We start from the raw sequence: 17829 nt of genomic DNA, 5'->3' as shown, positions 1-17829 counted from the left end.
GACATAGTGTAGTTGGTGAATATTCTACTACAGGTAAGGAGGAGAAAATATATATTAGATATCAGGGTTTTATTTTTGTTTGTATGTGGTTTGTCCACTGGAGGTTTTTAAATATTTCAAGTACTTCTCTTTCACATTACTGTCGCCATTATTGATGGCATGATAAGCTACTACTTCAATAATACCCAGTTCAAAAAATTCACATATACAGAGTCAAGCTCCTTAAGCCATGCCATTTTTCCTAGAAATAATAAACGTGAGGTTCTCAGTTTACATCTTGACTTTTCAACCACTAATATTACTCATCATTTTTTCCAGCTTTCCTCCAAAAACATGAAGATGAGAATAGTAAAGTTTTCTAGTGAACATAGTTTCTGACATAATTGTCTAAGCCTAACCAGAACTCGGGGTTCTGATGTGGAGTACACTACACCACAAAATATATCCTTGTACAATCGGCTAGATTTGTCGTTTGGACTATGTTACAAAGTATCTTCGATGGTTCAATTATGCATATGAGATCCCTGTCCTGAAAAGTTTACAATTTAAAGTATAATGGAAGACTGTTGCAAATATGCACATGCAGTTTTGTCTAGTAGCTTAATTTTACGCTTGTCTAGGATGGTACTGACATACATAAAAGCTAAGTTTCATTTTACTGGAATGATTCACATGGATTTAAATATTCTCCTGTTAAGTCAGCCATTTCAGCATCACAACTTTGTACTGGTGCACAGTACAGGTAGACTGACTAGCAAAAACCCTGAAATTACTTTTCTATCATTTTCCAGGACTAGTAAACCACACAAAGTAAACTAGTTTAAAGCCAATTTATACAGTTGAGCTTTACATTCAGATTTTATTTAGCACAAAGTAAAACAGCGATGGCATTGTGTCCAGAACTAGAGGGCAAACCAATGCAACAAATCCATCAATGGGTTATGGGCCTTCTCATAGCACTTGCAAAATTTCATTTAAGAAACTTAATGAAACGCTAACCCTGAGACATTTGCTTGCAAAGGAATAGGAGTTTGCTTTTTCTTCTGAAATAGGAGTTTGCTTTTTACAGTTTATTTTTAAAAATTTGGTCAGACTGTGAAACTTGAGGCGCTTCTCCTCAGACCTGTATGCCAAGTATTTGAGATCCACAAGGCAGAGATGTCAAAACTGAGATGGTGATTAAGTTTTTTATGTATTATACTGCGTGTTCAGCAGCTTTTTTTCTTCAATTGACAGAGTAATTATAGTAGGTATGAACAAAAACTTCTGTATGGAACAACATTCCTGTAAATTTCCAATTTATTATTTTTTATTATAATATATATCTTTAATTTTGCATTATCTCCACTGTCTGTTAATGGTTACTTTTGCTGCAATACTTCTCTACACTCTTGCTGTAACTTTTCCATTTAGGACTGAGCACGCAGATGGTAGGATAGCAGAGACCATACATGCTACAAAACCATTATTTTGTAGCCATATTTTCTGAAATATGGCTACTAGCCAAACTAGTAGCAATATTGCAGAAAATATCAATGTTGCTGTTCATTTGTTCAGCAGAGAAACATAACTCCTATAAGCCATAACCTTTGTTACTGTTCAATTCATATCAAAGAGCAGTTCAACCTGGGTTTTTTGATGTAAGTAAATGTGAAAGCAATCTACTACATAATCTATTTTTTGTAACTTCAAAGACCACCTTCCTCCAAATATTCTGCCCTGTCATTAAAGATACTAAGCCTGTTTGCTTCTATTGAAGAAAAAAAAAAAAAAAAGTGGGACAACAAAGCATTTTCTGCAGAGGTTTCTCAGCTTAATTCTTTGCAAACTAGTTGTTGGGCCAATGTACAGAAGCATTAAGAATTACTTAAAAGTGTGTCTGCATTTTCAGTTTACGATGACTGACAAAGATTAGATTCACTTCTGTTTTCTGTCTTACTGCCTCCCACAGCAGACCTGGTTTGGCACTGTTACCCATACCAGTGCAGTGTTATGTGGCACTGGGGTTTGAGCTGGTCACTCTGATTTTGCACTGTGGTCAGTCAGGGTTGTCCCTTTGTAGTGTAATCACAGGTGGTAGAAGCAAAAATACCAAATCAAGTGCAATAGACACTATTCAAATCATATAAATATTATAGATAGGGTTGAATGTGCAATCAATGTAAAAATGCAATTCTGAAAACACAAAGTTACAAGCTTGCTCAATTACACAAAGGTCAGAGCATTTTCAGGAGTATTTCCGCATCACCCTTTAAATTAGATTACATGGGATTATTTAGCAATGGTTATGTATCATATTTCTCCATCTAAATCCAGAAGACATTTCTCTATGCTATTATTTTTTTGAGACATTTAACTGAGTACTCAAAATTACATGAAGTTATTTTGTTAACTACATGAAAATAGTAAAATGTTTTCTAATTTGGACACAGGAGAGTCGACCATACTGAGCTCTGAAAAACGTTGCTATTGGGTGATTTAGATCAATCCAAACCCTCAGCAGCATCATCATTTTTCCCCAGTACTCTTTCCCTCCCACACACAAATCAATTCCATGCCACCTACTTTCCTTTTTCCTTTCATATCTGTTGCATAGCCCTTGCATCCATCATTAGGTTTTTTAGACTGCTAAAAAAACCACTTACTCATAAATTCCGTGGCAACAGCTGCTTCTCCTTCAGCACACACCTCTCACAACTTGTGTTTGTGGCAAGGATGTGGTGTTTGGCTGCATATTACTCAGGTCAAAGCTCCTAAGAGGCTGAGCAATGGAGCCACTCCAGGATTCTGATAATGCTGGGGTCCCTTGTGATAAAACTCTTTCCTGAGAGCATGAAAGATACTTTTGTTCAAGAACAAAAAGTATCACTGAACGCTGAGGATTTAATGCACAGAGAGCTATGCTTTTTATTTTTCTTAATTTGTTTCTCTGTATTTTCACTTAGCCTTACACCAGCTAACACTTTTAAGGGCAGACTTGACTTACCTCCTTTACTAGCCCAGCAGTTGCTGCTGTAAGATGATTGGGGCTTTCTTTTTTTCAAATCTGTATCTTCCTTGGCAAAATTACAATAGACACTACAAAATTCTAAGTTGAAAAGTAGCCTACTAAATGTATGTGTTTCATTGCTTGCCATATGGAAAACAGAAACATACCATATCACATATTATCACACAACTTCCTTACTTGCTTTCAAGCATTCCTACAGAGTTCAGTTGATCATTTTATACTCCAGACATGAAATAACACTAACATAAACCTTCCAAAACAGCTTATGGTTCAGCCATTAATAAATTGTTTGGATTCCCTTGAAAACACTCTTCTTCCATACAGCTTTGGGACCTTTCACAAACTAAAGGTGAACAAGAGCTGTTTTAATCTTTACAGGTGGCTAATGGTTATTAAAGGCAGTAACGGATTGCATCAGCACAAGAATTGGACTAGTCATGCTGTTTTCCAAAGACTGTCTTCCTGAAATAGCAATCTGCAAAATGAATGTGCATATCACACTTACTGTAACAACTGAATAAGCTTTTCTTTTAAGCCACTTTCCTGGAATTTCAATGTGAAGTATCTAACTCCAACATTTGCTCTGCAACCTACATCTGTTCTTCAGCCGACATCTGCTTCTGAATCCTTGTTACTCTTGGTCATTTTTAGAAAACAGTATGTCATCATTACAAGTATCAGAAAGTTCAGAGAAATTCTAAGCCATATAATAACTGTTTCTTCTGTTCTATATAGAGATAATCTAAAAATACTGCTTATTTGTTTAATGTTTAGTTTTCACTCAGGCTTAAATACAGTAATTCTTGCTTTCTGCTAGCATGATCCTAGAAGAGACTAAAGACTCAGACTCAAATAAAGGACATACACTGAAATTTAGTTAGGATTTAGATGACCAATTCCAATATTGCAATCTCTAATGCTTCTGTTAAATAACTGCATTGGTCTGGGACTGCTTCACTTCATGAGCTCTTCAAGTTTTTTGTACTAACACCCCTAATGTAGCTAGAAGTCTGATGCTTTATAAACTTTATTAATCTCAACCAAGCTGAAAAACTGGACAATTTCTTATGTTGGCCACCACAGAACAGTAACTCTTCTCATCTTGACAAGTGGCCTTGATTTGTAGAGGTTCCTAGGACATGCTTCCTAAACTGGGCTGTACAAAAAGTTCATTGGTAGCTGCTTCTCTCTATTACAAGATGGCTAGACGCAGCCACTACATACATAATTTTCTTCCCACTTCTCTATGCTCTTCATACAGCAGCTCAATGAACACTGGACCAAGGTATGGGAAGCTACAAGGAGAGTGAAGGAGGAGTATTTAAAATAATAGCATTCTCCTCCAAAATTGCTCAAGGCCCCAGTCTTCTTTTTTAACAATGCTCTGGGAGGCACAGAAAAAAAAATTAATTCCTTAATACAGTAAGAACAAAAGAAGTTTCATTCTCTAAAAAGCAGAAAAAAATTCTACTGTATCATACACACAGACTCTAAGCATATTAGGAAGATAAAAGAGTGCCTGGGAATGTCTCCAGGCAAGCAGTACAGAATAGTTCACATCCATACCAGCAAACTTTTGTCTGCTTTTGAACAGACTGGCTGCAGGCAAAGTACCTGCTGGAAAGAGTACTTGGAACAAACTAACTCAGGAACAGTGCTTGGAAACTATTTGAGGGTTGCCCAATGACCAGCCAGAACTGTACTCACAAAACAACAGGTTAATCCTCTTCTAAAGCAATTTAAGGTACTGTTTAATGTCCTACATATCCATGTAGTATCGGAAACGGAACTGAAACTGGGAACACTTTGACTTTCCCTCCCTCAACTTCTCACCTAAGACTAATGGCTAGGCAGTGGTTATTGTCATCTTAAATTACACGTCGCAAAAAATCTTCCTTCAATACTCTTTTCCACATGACCCTGGACTACTTGGGAAAAACAGTTACTGATCTTCAGGCTGATTTTTGTTTGTCAGGAGTAGGTTTTGAATAAATTGATTTCTCTGTTCTAGAAGTTACAATGGTTATCATACATTTTTCAGAACACAAATAATTCAGAAGAACTAGTGAAATTTTCAAAGGCCTATTAAAAAGTTAGGGAACTAAATCCAGTCTTAAGTCACTTACACCTGGGACAAACTGAAGTTACTGAGGCAAGGCAAAATAAACTCATCATCTGGATGCTCTTAGCCAGAAGCAAATACCAGTAGAACATGGTAGTTTGACGATCAAGTTAGTTCTTCAGAATTATTATCTTTTAAGTGACTTTCAGTACTTTAACAACAGACCAACCCTGGTATCTCAGTTCACATGAATTGCAGTGTCTCACCAAATCAACAGAACCAATCCCAAAATCCCCAAAAGCTTTATGGACTCCAAGTACAACTGGCCGTCAAAAGGGACTTGTGTTTCCCTGAGAACACATTGCTTATCAAAATTGGACCAAAGTTCTTAAGTCTGAACAAATTGTTCAGTGTCATTTTGTCATATCAATGCACTTTTCACTATTTATTTTTAGAGAATAAAATATTCTCCTAGTTATTAGTGTTGCGTGGGCATACTGGGATTTTCCCCCACACAGATAATTCAATACGATTTGAAGATGTGTATGAGATTAAAGTTTATGCTAGTGTATCTGAGTTTGCAATAGAATAAAAAATATTAAAATAGCTTACTAGAAACTTCACTTTATAGTAAATATTTTAATATAAAGCGTTACATAAAAATTTTTTACATAGCAACCAACTAATCAGTAACTATTCTCTTCACACAACAAATTTATGGAAGAAGTGTACATTTTTAGATTTCATGTACAAGTTCTGGCACTATTTAAATTTCAAGATCAAGATCTGTGATAACCATATACCACAGAATAAAAATCAGAAAGCAATACAGGAATTTGGGGCTTTAAGTTCTTCAGAAATCACTTTCTGCTGCTTTGGGTCATGGAGAATATTAGATTTGAAGTGGTACATACCCACAGGCTTTCCTTCCTGCGTTGGTAACTCCAGGTCACTGGAAACTGATACTTCATCAACACTAAATTTTGACAATTCTGTCCCAAGATACGTAACCTGTACAAAGAAATCTAGATGAATAACTGATTGTTTTAATTAGTATTTTTGGGGGGGGTGGTTCTGCTAGTTGTAAAAACTTTTCTTTTAAAACTGAGTTTATGCACTTATAAGTCTAATTTGCATCTGTCAAGATCAAGGAGAAAATATGCTAATTTGAATTCTAAATGAAAAACCCACAAGCATAATACAGCCCATCTGCAAAGCCCTTTAAACTCTGCCAGTGTTTTTGCAACAGTCGTGCATGACACCCTGGTATTTCAATAAGTTTGCTCCTTTTTATTCCAACTACCTTTCAGCTTTTTCTATCAATCCTTATCATCTTTAAAGCTACTCTTTCAAGTCCCTGCTAGTTTACAGTGTGAGCATTCCACATCCTTTCAACACTCATGACTAGTTCATCACTGTACAGCTACAGCTATGTAGCTCTTTCTTTGCTGTTCATTCATTACGAGTTAGAAGACATTTAAAATTTAGGCTTGCACCCTCTTCTGCTTTAAGAACAGTAAGGACGTCTAGATTAGTGAATCTTGTTATAGCCATTCATTATTGCGAACTTTGGGAATCACATCAGGCCTACCTTATTCCACACATACTTCCACGTCACAGAAATATCACTTCCTAGTATATCTTTAATCCACTGAACTGGATTCTGCAGTATTTGTCCCTTACTGGTTCTGATCTTGCCATTCTTTAAAAGTGTAGCTTTATAACTAAATTCCTAAAAAATGAGTAAGAAATCATTTCAATTCATAAATTAATAAATATGGAATAAGATCCTTGAAACATGAAAAATTACGAAGAACAATATAGCTGAAAATTGCAGCTAATTCTGTTTTTCTCTGAAAAAAGGTTAAGTAATCTAATGCCACTATCAAAAACTGTGTAAAATAAGATGATTTATTCCACCGTAACAAGATGCTTTAGCCAATCAGAGGACAAATCTCCCTGTGCATGTTTGTCAGAACTGTATTTGTATCTTAGTTCCTCTTATACATAAGGCTTTGAATTCATTTGCAGTAGTGAACTCAGGCACTTACACAAGGCAAGTCTGTGCAACAAGAAACTGCAACATGAGGTACATGTATGTCAGAGTGAAGTTTCAGCAACCGTTGAAACATTAAACATTTGCACAAAAATTTCACTTATATCAGGGGATATCACATGTTTTAGGAGGAACCTGACAGCCCTACCTCATGCAAAATTAAGTACAAAAGAACTTACTGTTAATGCCTCCTTCATAATGTTAATACAGCCCAGTTCTGCAAACATTTATACCTCTCCAGAAGCACAAGTTATAGTCATTTATAGTTGAGTAAGTCATGATTTTGTCATATTGGCCTCAGTTGGACAAACACAGTTAAATAATGCAACAATTTTCTGTTGATGAACTCTGTTAGAACTTAGTAAGGTCACTTATCATTCATAAGGTTAAACAATCCAAAGAGAATGATACACTAGCAAATATTGAACCATCTCCTACCATACGCACTGGATTGAAGTGGCTTTAAAAATTTAAATTAAAACTATTAACTGAAATATTTCAATGAGCACTCAACTGAGTTCACAGTTTCACAACGTAGGTCTACAGCATTCAACAACTGCATTTTGCCTGCAGAAAGCTAACCTTAAGTAAGGACTATGTACCAGCTGTATGTTGTTATCAAGTACATCTCTATAATGATAAAGAAAGGAAATTTACTGATCATCTTCTCTTTGCAATGCAACAGACACTGGCTTCTAAATTTTGATTTCTATAGCACTGTCTTACAAGACATAAATGAGTGTAATTTTCATCCTAGTAAAGATCACTGACTTCTCTACATGCCAAACACAAGCACAGGGTTATAATTCCTTAGGATCCCCATGCATCAAGCTGGTATCACAGACAACTGTCTTGAAAAATTACAGTACCATACTGAACTCTTCATCCTTCCACTTAGTCATCCTGCAGTTCAAAGGAATATTACATGTTCTTTGAAAAAAAGAAGCATGTCTCCACACCTATCATATGGCCTAATGTACAGCCTTGTGACCTACACTATTCTATGTTCCAGAACACAAGACCACATGAAATGGCAGCTCTCAGCAGAGAAGCATTCCTGAGCAGATTATAGGTGTAGGAAAAGGAGCTCTTGCTACATTAACTAAACTGGTGAGTTGCTTGAAAAGAACTTTTCATGTTTTTATCAATATGCTGCCCTGGAAATTACCTAGCTGTGTTGGTTTTGTACAGCCTGGTTTTTGGTAGCAGGGGGGCCACCGAGGTGGCTTCTGTGAGAAGCTGCTGGAAGTTTCCACCCTGTCCAGCAGAGCCAATCCCTGATGGCTCTGAAGATGGACATGCTGCTGGCCAAGGCTGGGCCAATTAGAGATATTGGTAACTCCTCTGTGGTAACATATTTAAGGAGAAATAAAAACCAAAGTGGGACACAGTTTTTTTCCTAGCCAGAGAAGAGGAGGAGTTGAGAACATGTGAGGGAAACAACATGGAGACACCAAGGTCAGTGGAGAAGGAGGGGAAGGGATGCTCCAGGCGGCAGAGCCGAGGTGCCTCTGCAGGCCGTGGTGCAGCCCATGGTGCAGCAGCTGTGCCCCTGCAGCCATGGGGATCCACAGGGGATGCAGAGATCCACCCGCAGCCCATGGGCGAGGTGCCCCTGCCAGAGTGTCTGGAGGAGGCTGTGATCCAGTGGGAGACCCAGTGGAGAGAGGGCCCTTGCTTCCAGGCCAGAGCAGCCTGTCCTTGGAGAACTGCACCCTGTGGAAGAGTGACCCATGCCACAGCAGTTTTGGGAGGACTGTTTGCCCATGGGAGGAACTCTCCTTGCAGTAGTTTTGGCAGGACTGCTGCTCGTGAGATTGGAACCACGTGGAGAGGTTCACAGAGAACTGTCTCCTGTGGGAGGGACCCCATGGGGTAGCAGGGGAAGGACTCCTCTCCCTGAGCAGTGGAAGAAAACCTCAGGTGATGAACTGACCAAAACCCTATCCTGTCTCCTTGTGCTGTTGGTCGAAAGGAGGGGGAGGGGTTGGGGAAAAAAGGTGTTCTTTAAGGGCTTATTTTTACTTCTCATAATTCTCCTCTGATTTTTTTAGTAATAAAATTAATTTTGTACTTCTAACTTGAGCCTGTTTTGCCATTGGAGTGTTTTCTCCTGGTCCTTCTCTCAACTCATGAAGCCTTCATTAAATTTTTATCTTCTCTGTCCAGCTGTGGCAGAGGAGGGCAAGTGAACGACTTTCGTGGGTGCCTGGCATTTGGCCAGTGTCAAACCACAACCCTAGCTCATATCTGGGAATTCAGTCTATGATTCCCTCATATGCTCAAATACTAAGCCAGGACCCTGGCAGTTGCTGTGCAAATCTACTCTGCATTTGGAGGGACAGGGACATGCTTTTGTAGTAATAAAAAAGGCTTTTCTTTTTTTTTCAAATATGGTTCATACCATACCGCAAGCTTATAGAACCAGCAAGCATGTAAGCAAGTATTTTTGCATGTATTTGTGCCTATTACAGCACTATGAAATCCTTGATGTCACATTTGAGGGATTGATGTCATATTTGAAGGATTTGACAGTTGTTTCCAAGAATGACATTAAGTCATAACAACAATTACATTCCTGCTCCTTCCAGTATGAAAATCAGGTGTTACACAATGTAAATCAGCCAAAGATTCCACTTGGGTTCTATCAATAAGAAATATTAGCAAACCGGTCAACCAAAGTTAAACACAAATTTTATTTATGCAGTATTTTGGGTCTTAAAATTATGGACTGACAGAAGACTTCATCTCTAGCATTTTCCTTTTAAACTTATGAACAGTTATCTATAACCAATGAATAAAAATATTCACTAGTTAAGTGCTGAAGATGCAGACTAAACCATGAGAACTGCTGTTTCCCCATTTTTGTGTGTGGGGTATTTTCATTATCCACTAATATTAATATTATTTCTCAAAACTTACCTGCAGTTTGAATTCTAAAACATTTTCTCCTGGCTTTATCCTTCCCAATTCAAGCAGATCTATCAATTGATGCTTTTTCCTAGTCCTCTGTCCATACCTCACTTGGTTTTGTTCCCATTCCTGATTGCTATAGCTCTGTGAAGACTTCTCACTGACATTTACTGGAGAATCTGTATTTGAGGTAAGATTAGTAAGAAGCAGGTTGGCATTAAATGAATTCTCATTACTCTGAAAGGCCATTTGCTGCAAAGTATTAGAGAAGTTCTTCGTAGATGTTAACAAAATTACTTGCTGTGTCTGCTTCTGCTGGAAAGCTTCTTTCTTATTCACATATCTGTGTAGATCCTCATGTGAATGAACCTGCTTGCAGTCACTGGTTGTCTGACAGACATTGACAACAGTGCTTCGGGGTTCTACAATATTTAATGTGTTGGTCATTGAAGTGGGATTTAAATACTTGTTTTCTTGTTCTACAGTTGCTACACAATCAATGTCTTTTTGCTCTGAGCACTTTGTTTTAGTAGTGGAAATAGCAGGTTCTGAAGGCAATGTCATCACTTCCGCAGCATTTGTCAGCTTTGACATGTTGTCGAAGGGATATTCTCTTAACCTGTTTTCAGATGCCAAAGCATGATCAGAAGCCCCTTTGCTTGTAAGTGCTTCTTCATCTCCTCCTGTCTTATTCAAATAGATGTGTGGCTGCTGGATGCATTCCTGAGCTGAAAATCTTTTTTCTGGAGAGACATGTGCTTCTACTCTCTTTCCATTAGGTGTGTTGGCACCAAGCCCCATACTAAATGTTACTGCATTAGGACACATGATTTCATCAGCAGTTAAACTTTGTCTTGTATCACTTCCATGAAAAATAACTAAGTTTGAGATTTGCTTCTCTGATGATGAATTGAACATTTGCTTTGTTTTTCTGTAATTTTGTATTTTCTGTACTAATTTTTCCTGGTTTTGGGCAACAGTCAACAGGCTCTTTTGCCTAAAAGCAAGGTTAACTAATTGTTTTCTCAGTGCGCCTTTTTTAAATGATTCCACTGAAGCCCTATGGAAAATAAAAAATAAGGACATTTGAGTTACTGTAAATACAGGATAAGCTACTGAAGGATGATACTATAAGAATTTTTTGTGGTGTAAACAGAAGTTTTCAAAACAAAAGATTTCATAAAGCTACAATTGTAATAATGCCACATGACCTTTAAGTAAACAGGCCAGAACAGTTTAGGACGTTGACTGTGTAATCTGGGAATGCCGCATCCCTTCATCAGACCCTGTTCCCAGACTGAGCCTCCTTCCTGTGAGACTCATTCCCTGAGGGACTTTACCTCCTTTCTGCTGGAAGGGAATTCTTTATTTACCCCACTTTCTTTGGCACAAGAGCCATCAGCTCAGCATAATACTCTTTTCTCCTAATTCCCCCTCATGGGATAAGTGGTATCATTACTGCTCTGGCACCATTTTGGGAAGACAGAGAAGTAACATAAGCTGTGGGAAAAGGAATTGCAGTATGGTTTGCTTTTCGGCCCACCCACTGCGGAGGTGCCACGCAGGTAACACCATCCCAGTCTCAAAAGAGACAGTTGAGGGGATCAGGACAAAGGTACACTAAGACAAGATGGTTCAGAACAAGGACAGGAAAAACACAGCTTGACAGTGTTGCTGTCTGTACTGTGATACTGCTTGGTACCACATGTGCTTAGAATACATGATACTATCAATATATCAGTATACAGTCAATCACTGAGTAGTCCATGACAACTATGGACTTCAACACAGACCAGTGAGGCTTCACACACTTTTCTAGAAGTTTTTCCTCTGGGAACTTTTGTTGCTTTATTGCTATACAGGTACAGAAGACACTACAGTGTGACTAAAATTACAAAGTAGCTAACAAATATGATACTTCTTTTTTTGCTAATTTTTCTCAGGTAGGAGATATATCTTAGTACCTTAGTACAGAAGATGCTAGTACCTACATCTTAGTACAGTAAAAGGAACAATGTTAGTAGTACGTCTCCCTGAGCCAACTGACTGAACAACTGGAAGATGGAAAATGTGATGATGCCTCCTGATCTTCTATAGCTTGTGCGACAAAAGTTATGAGCCAATAATTAAAAATAAGATGTTCCCTATGTAAGTAATAAAAAGGAAACAGAATGTGATTTTTAATACAGCTCATTACTATTGATGGATGGCTGTTACATTAGCTGCAGGGTATCTGCAATACCCAGAAATATTTATCACTTCACTCTGGAACACAATCTCACTCAATATTAGAAAACAGGTAAGTTTGTGTGGCTATTAATTTTACTGTCCTTGTTTCTTAATTCAGTCACTGTTTTGCTCACAAGGATGATTTGGAACCCTAACTCCTCTTCTCATAAAATCCTTTTTTTTTTTTTAATTATCTATGTAATCTGTGTATCTTACATTTTATAGCTGGCCAAATGGCGTGTGACAGAAATATTTCAGTCTCTTTGCTCAACCAGCCTGTATATTTTTTGCCATGGGACTACCTGAAAGCTGTACACTGGTTTTTCATGACCAACTAAATCCTGCCCACACAAACAGAATGGAAACATCCTCATCAGCTGGCCTAGAAAGAAGCACCTGTTGAATAGGATACTACGTTGTTAGGTGAGCACTTGCCACATGACCAGCCTTGAGGTAGTCCTTCTCAGAAGGAAGTAAATGAGGCCTTGTGAGACCCAGTATCATAAAGCTGATAATTCACACAGTCCATGCTCACACTAAGATAAGCAATCCTAGCTCACGTTCTGGTTGTTCTCACAAAAAAATGAATGTCTAAAAGAGCGCTTCAAGCCGTTTCTCTAAATTGCTCTTGTGGCTGTTGGCCGAACACTCCAAATCTAGGAGTGCTAAAGAAACAAACCAGCGGCAGGGGCACTCCAAGTAGTGTCTTGAGTTGCTACTACTCTCCTCCATGATGCTGCAAAATGAATGTAATTGCTCAATACCTCCATTTCCTAATTTCTGCTTAGGTATCATGGCTCCATGGGGGGAAAGTCCTGCTTATCAAACCTGATTTATTTTTACAACAAGGTAACCCACCCAGTTATCAAGCAAAGCCAGGTGATGTAATCTATTTGGATGTCAGTAAAGCTTTTGATACTGTCTCTCATAGGAGCCTTCTGGACAAAATGTCCAGCACACAGCTGGATAAACACATCATGTGATGGATGAGCAACTGCTGCACAGGTCAGGCACAGAGGGTTACAGTGAATGGGGTGACATCAGGCTGGTGGCCTGTCACTAGTGGGGTTCCACAGGGCTCCATCTTAGGCTCTGTATTCTTCAACATCTTCATTAATGACTTGGATGGAGGACTGGAGGGGATACTAGGCAAGTTTGCAGACAATAAAAAACAGGAAGGAGCTGTTGACTCCCTTGAGGGCAGGGAGACCCCACAGAGAGACCTCAACAAATCAGGGGACTGGGCAATCACCAGATGTGTGAAGTTCGATAATGAAAAGTGACAGATTCTGCACTTCAGACACTTCTGCACAGGGGCAACCCTGATGTACTGACAGACTGGGGAATGAGATGATGGAGAGCAGCACCATGACAAGGGACCTGGGGGCTTTGGTCAATGGCAAGCTGAATTTGAGTCAGCAGTGCCCTGGCAGCCACGAGGGCCACCCATGCCCTGGGGGCATCAGGCACAGCATCGCCAGCCAGGCAAGGGAGGGGATTGTCCTGCTCTGCTCTGCACTGGGGCAGCCTCACCTCCAGTGCTGGGGGCAGCTTTGGGTGCCACAGGATAAGAAGGACAGTACTAGAGAGTGTCCAAAGGAGGGCCCCAAAGATGGTGAAGGGCCTTGAAGAGAAGTCATATGAGGAGCAGCTGAAGTCACTTGCTCTGTTCAGCCTGGAGGACACTGAGGGGAGACCTCATTGCAGTCTTCAACATCCTCATGAAGGGAAGGGGAGGGACAGACTTTGATCTATTCTCTGTGGTGACCACTGACAGGACATGAGGGAAAGGCCTGAAGTTGTGTCAAGGGAGGTTTAGGTTGGATATAAGGAAAAGGTTCTTCACATAGGGAGTGTTTGGGCACTGGAACAGGCTCTCTAGGGAAGTGTCACAGTACCAGCCTGACAGAGTTCAAGAAGTGTTTGGACAATGCTCTCAGGCACATGGTGTGATTCTTGGGGATGGTGCTGTGCAGGGTAGCAGTTGGACTCAATGATCCTTGTGGGTCACTTCCAACTCAGCATATTCTGTGATTTTGTATTTTTCCACACCTTTTGTATTGCTCCCTACCTAATTTCAATGCTCGCTGTGAGCACAGCAACTGATAAGCATGCATTAGCTAAACCTTGAAGATCTTCCTTCATGTAATAGAGGTAACTGAAGCCAATACCGATCATGCTTCCAAAAAATCTGAATGACAACCACATAGATTTACTTTCATGCCACTATTTGCTGATCTCTTAACAACTTCTATCGCTACTACTGCAAAGAATAGCTTTCTATGAATAAAATACTTGTAGTCTACTTACCTGTATTTTTTAGCAAGGGTATCCCTCTCTGTTTTCTGGTTTGCAAGTATTTCATTCAAAGTATGTTGTATCTGAGACAGGCTTTGCATATACAAATCTGTTTAGTATTTTGAAATAATCAAAATGATGATGGCAATAAACAGTAGAAAATAATTACATTAATAGCATTTTCAAATACACAGCTGTATGAAGACACTTTTAGAGCAGTACCTTATACTGTAATGCATACTGGTAGCTCCTTACAATTGGAGTACTTTTAATGAAATACTTATAGAAAGAGTTAAATACAAGTTTAGCTTAAAAAAATAGCTGAAGTACTGGAAGATTTGAAGTGCAAGTACCTTGTTAAGGAAATTGGTAAGAAAAAGAAGAATAAATTAAAGAACTACCCTATGGATGATAAGCACTGAGTATTTTCAAGCTCTTTGTGTTGCAAGTAGCTACATAACATGACAATTGTACTGAAGCTACCTGCAGAAGTTACACAATCTTAACAGGTGCCTAAAACTTCCATCTGAAGTATTTCAAGATAGTTTAATGAACCTAGATTGTTTCAAGTTACACACAATGGTATAAAAGCATATCTATCCCAGTTTTACATCATTTCTAACTAATATTATATAGTTAAAAGATAAATTGTCCCTTTTTGTTAGTTATATTTTTCTAAAATATGAAGAGCAATTATAAATTCTTCTTTATACACCCTATCTCTTAGACATATAACATGAGGGTTAGAAGTCACATCCAGTGGATACCACTGGGATAATTAGCTAAAATTGTAATCTAATTCCTGAGATTCTAAAAGTCAATGCAAGCTTTACATAATCAGGAAAAATGAGAAATTACTGGACTGAATTGGAATTTATAAAATGTTTCCCCAAACCTTTTTCACAGTACCTACCAGTATTTGCCTACATAGTAATATGTAAATATTGTTCTTATTAAGGCAGATTAATAGAAAATTTGAATCTGTTACTTATAGTAGGTTCCACTTCATGGAAATACCTTGAGATATTACTCTATGTTTTAAGTTTGTCAATGTACTTTCATGTTCTTGTTCAGTCTTGTGCCTCATCAATAGTAATGACTACGACTTTAAGAGGTGCTGTATTACTAATGCTTTTGTCAGTAGTGGTAACAGATCAGCACAATCATTTCTATCATACCCCTGAACAAGAGAAGTCTGATTACCCCTGAAAAGGAGAAGTCTGGTAGTTCTTTTTGCTTATTTATGAAATTGCACTGATCTCTGTGCATAGGCTTCTGTCTATTGTATCATCTACCAATTTTGTCAAACATTTTTCAAGAAAACACCTATTTTAATAAACAGTCCATACACCATAAATTTGAGTTGGAAGCTATCAACCTGCATAATTCCATATTTCACATTTACTTTTAAAGGCGCAAATTTACTCGTAAATATAATTTGAAAGCTCCAGCTTGTATTTAGGAATATAAATTTAAAACCAAACAGTTTCTTTCTGTCAGGAAGCAAAACTGTTTCATGAGTATGAGATGCTCCAGTTAAACAGCCCTGCCTAGACGAGCAAGGGCAGCTGGGGAGAGAGACCGTGGTCAAAGGCATTCTGGCAGCAAGCTATGCCTCTTGAAGTGCCATAACACAGACACAATAGACTCCAACAGCTACACAGCAGCAGCATCATGATCGTCTAGGAAGTCACTGTTGCTTAGTAAATTCTTGAGATTAATCTGAGCTGAGACTTGATAGCCTAAGACAAATTACACCTCTGGGCATCAGCATTTCTGACACTGTCCATCACTCACAGTGTCTGCCGTAAAGAACTCTCTTTCTTCCTCTCATAAATTATTTCAGACTCTTGGAAGTCTAGTCACACTAGAATGAAAATGCTGCATCTGCTACTTTACATCCAGACATAGCCGTTCTTGATCAAGCAGGCATTCAAGTAACTGAATAATGCTGCCAAAAGTATGCATTCTTATCTAATGATCCCTTTTTATATAATTATGTTGACTTGAGACATGCCTCCAAGTCACATGCCTACCTCTTCTGTCATAATATTCATTCCTGTGCAACTAGAAGTACTTCAGGAAGTGCCCATACCTAAGAAGTGTTATTAAAATCTTATTCTCTGAAGCTGTATTTTCCAGAGGAGATATTAAAATATATTATGTGCAAGCACATTTTAAAAGCAATTATATTGCTAAAGATATTTACCCACTAAAAATAGGTGAAACACTTCAATTTATGTTTACCTGCATCTTTGGAAGTTCTCAATTCAAACAGCAACAGTTCTTCCTGCTTCTTTTCTGTATCTTGTATGGCAGCAACAGAGTCCTGTTAACAAACACAGAAATTACCATAAGAAGTAGAGCCAAGCGCACCACACAAAACAGGCCAAGATACATGGCCTGCAGTTTAAGTATTGGTGGACTCAAGTCATTCCAGGTTGGGAATTACTGTGTAAAGGCAATGGGGTGCTGGTACGACAGAGGCATATAGTGCCAAGGACATGCTCTGCTGTCACAGTCTGGTTTTGCTGTGGCATTCAAACTAGTCCATGCTCAGAGTCCTCCAGAAACCTCTGAGAACACAGCAAAGATCAGACAGTGAATTTCACCATGACAGCATCATCTAGACAATGCAGACATAGCTTACAGACATTAGCAAGAGCTCTCCTAACAACTTGTGTAAAAATCTTCCTTGTTGTTTTATGTTAAGATAAACATTATCTAAATATCTTCATCATCATCATGACAATTCATTACTGTTTCAAAAAGAACCATTCTGGAAATGTAATGGAAAGCCTCAGAACTCATGACCTTTTTTCTATTTATGTAAGCAGTAAGAAATGCGTGTCAGTATTGACAACTTTTTGCACAATAAATTTAAATTTAAAAGGAATCATGAACAGAGAGAAGTGATAATTAGCATACTTATATACGTAAACCATAACTTGTCTACTACAACTCTCTGCATGATGCTGTTTTTACATACATTTTAATGGATTATTTAACTTGTATTTTTATATTTTTCAGTCAGCAAATGTCACTACGCAGTAGTACGCTACAAAGCAGTTTAACAAAACTCTGTTATCTATACTTACCACACTGTATTTCTCATGTTGTGGCTCCAAAGCTGCATAATCATTTTTACAGTAGTCGTAACAATGACGTTTTGATTTCCCCTCTCCATAATTAAGAAAAAATAAATAAAATTTTAAATTAATTTGCAGGAGCATCATAGGCTGGATTAACTAATATAGGTTA

The 17829-nt window shown here is 38.3% G+C and overlaps 1 protein-coding gene across 3 annotated transcripts in view; it reads right to left on the bottom strand.

Annotated features, from left to right (window-relative positions):
* ANKRD31 (ankyrin repeat domain 31) overlaps positions 1-17829 on the bottom strand; it is a 64153-nt gene that overhangs the window by 9478 nt on the left and 36846 nt on the right. The window contains exons 18-23 of one of the 3 annotated variants that reach the window (XM_069001942.1): positions 17667-17749; positions 16816-16897; positions 14581-14677; positions 10051-11101; positions 6664-6804; positions 5987-6083 (exon numbers count right to left, since the gene is read on the bottom strand). In XM_069001942.1, coding sequence (XP_068858043.1) covers positions 5987-6083; positions 6664-6804; positions 10051-11101; positions 14581-14677; positions 16816-16897; positions 17667-17749 — 1551 coding nt within the window. The remainder of the gene's footprint in view (positions 1-5986; positions 6084-6663; positions 6805-10050; positions 11102-14580; positions 14678-16815; positions 16898-17666; positions 17750-17829) is intronic. The other 2 variants (XM_069001944.1, XM_069001945.1) reach the window with 2 other exon arrangements.

This window comes from Aphelocoma coerulescens (genome assembly GCF_041296385.1).
Source record: "Aphelocoma coerulescens isolate FSJ_1873_10779 chromosome Z unlocalized genomic scaffold, UR_Acoe_1.0 ChrZ, whole genome shotgun sequence".
Classification (NCBI taxonomy): domain Eukaryota; kingdom Metazoa; phylum Chordata; class Aves; order Passeriformes; family Corvidae; genus Aphelocoma; species Aphelocoma coerulescens.
Note: the sequence above shows the minus strand (reverse complement) of the source record. Positions and strands in the feature narration are given on the sequence as shown.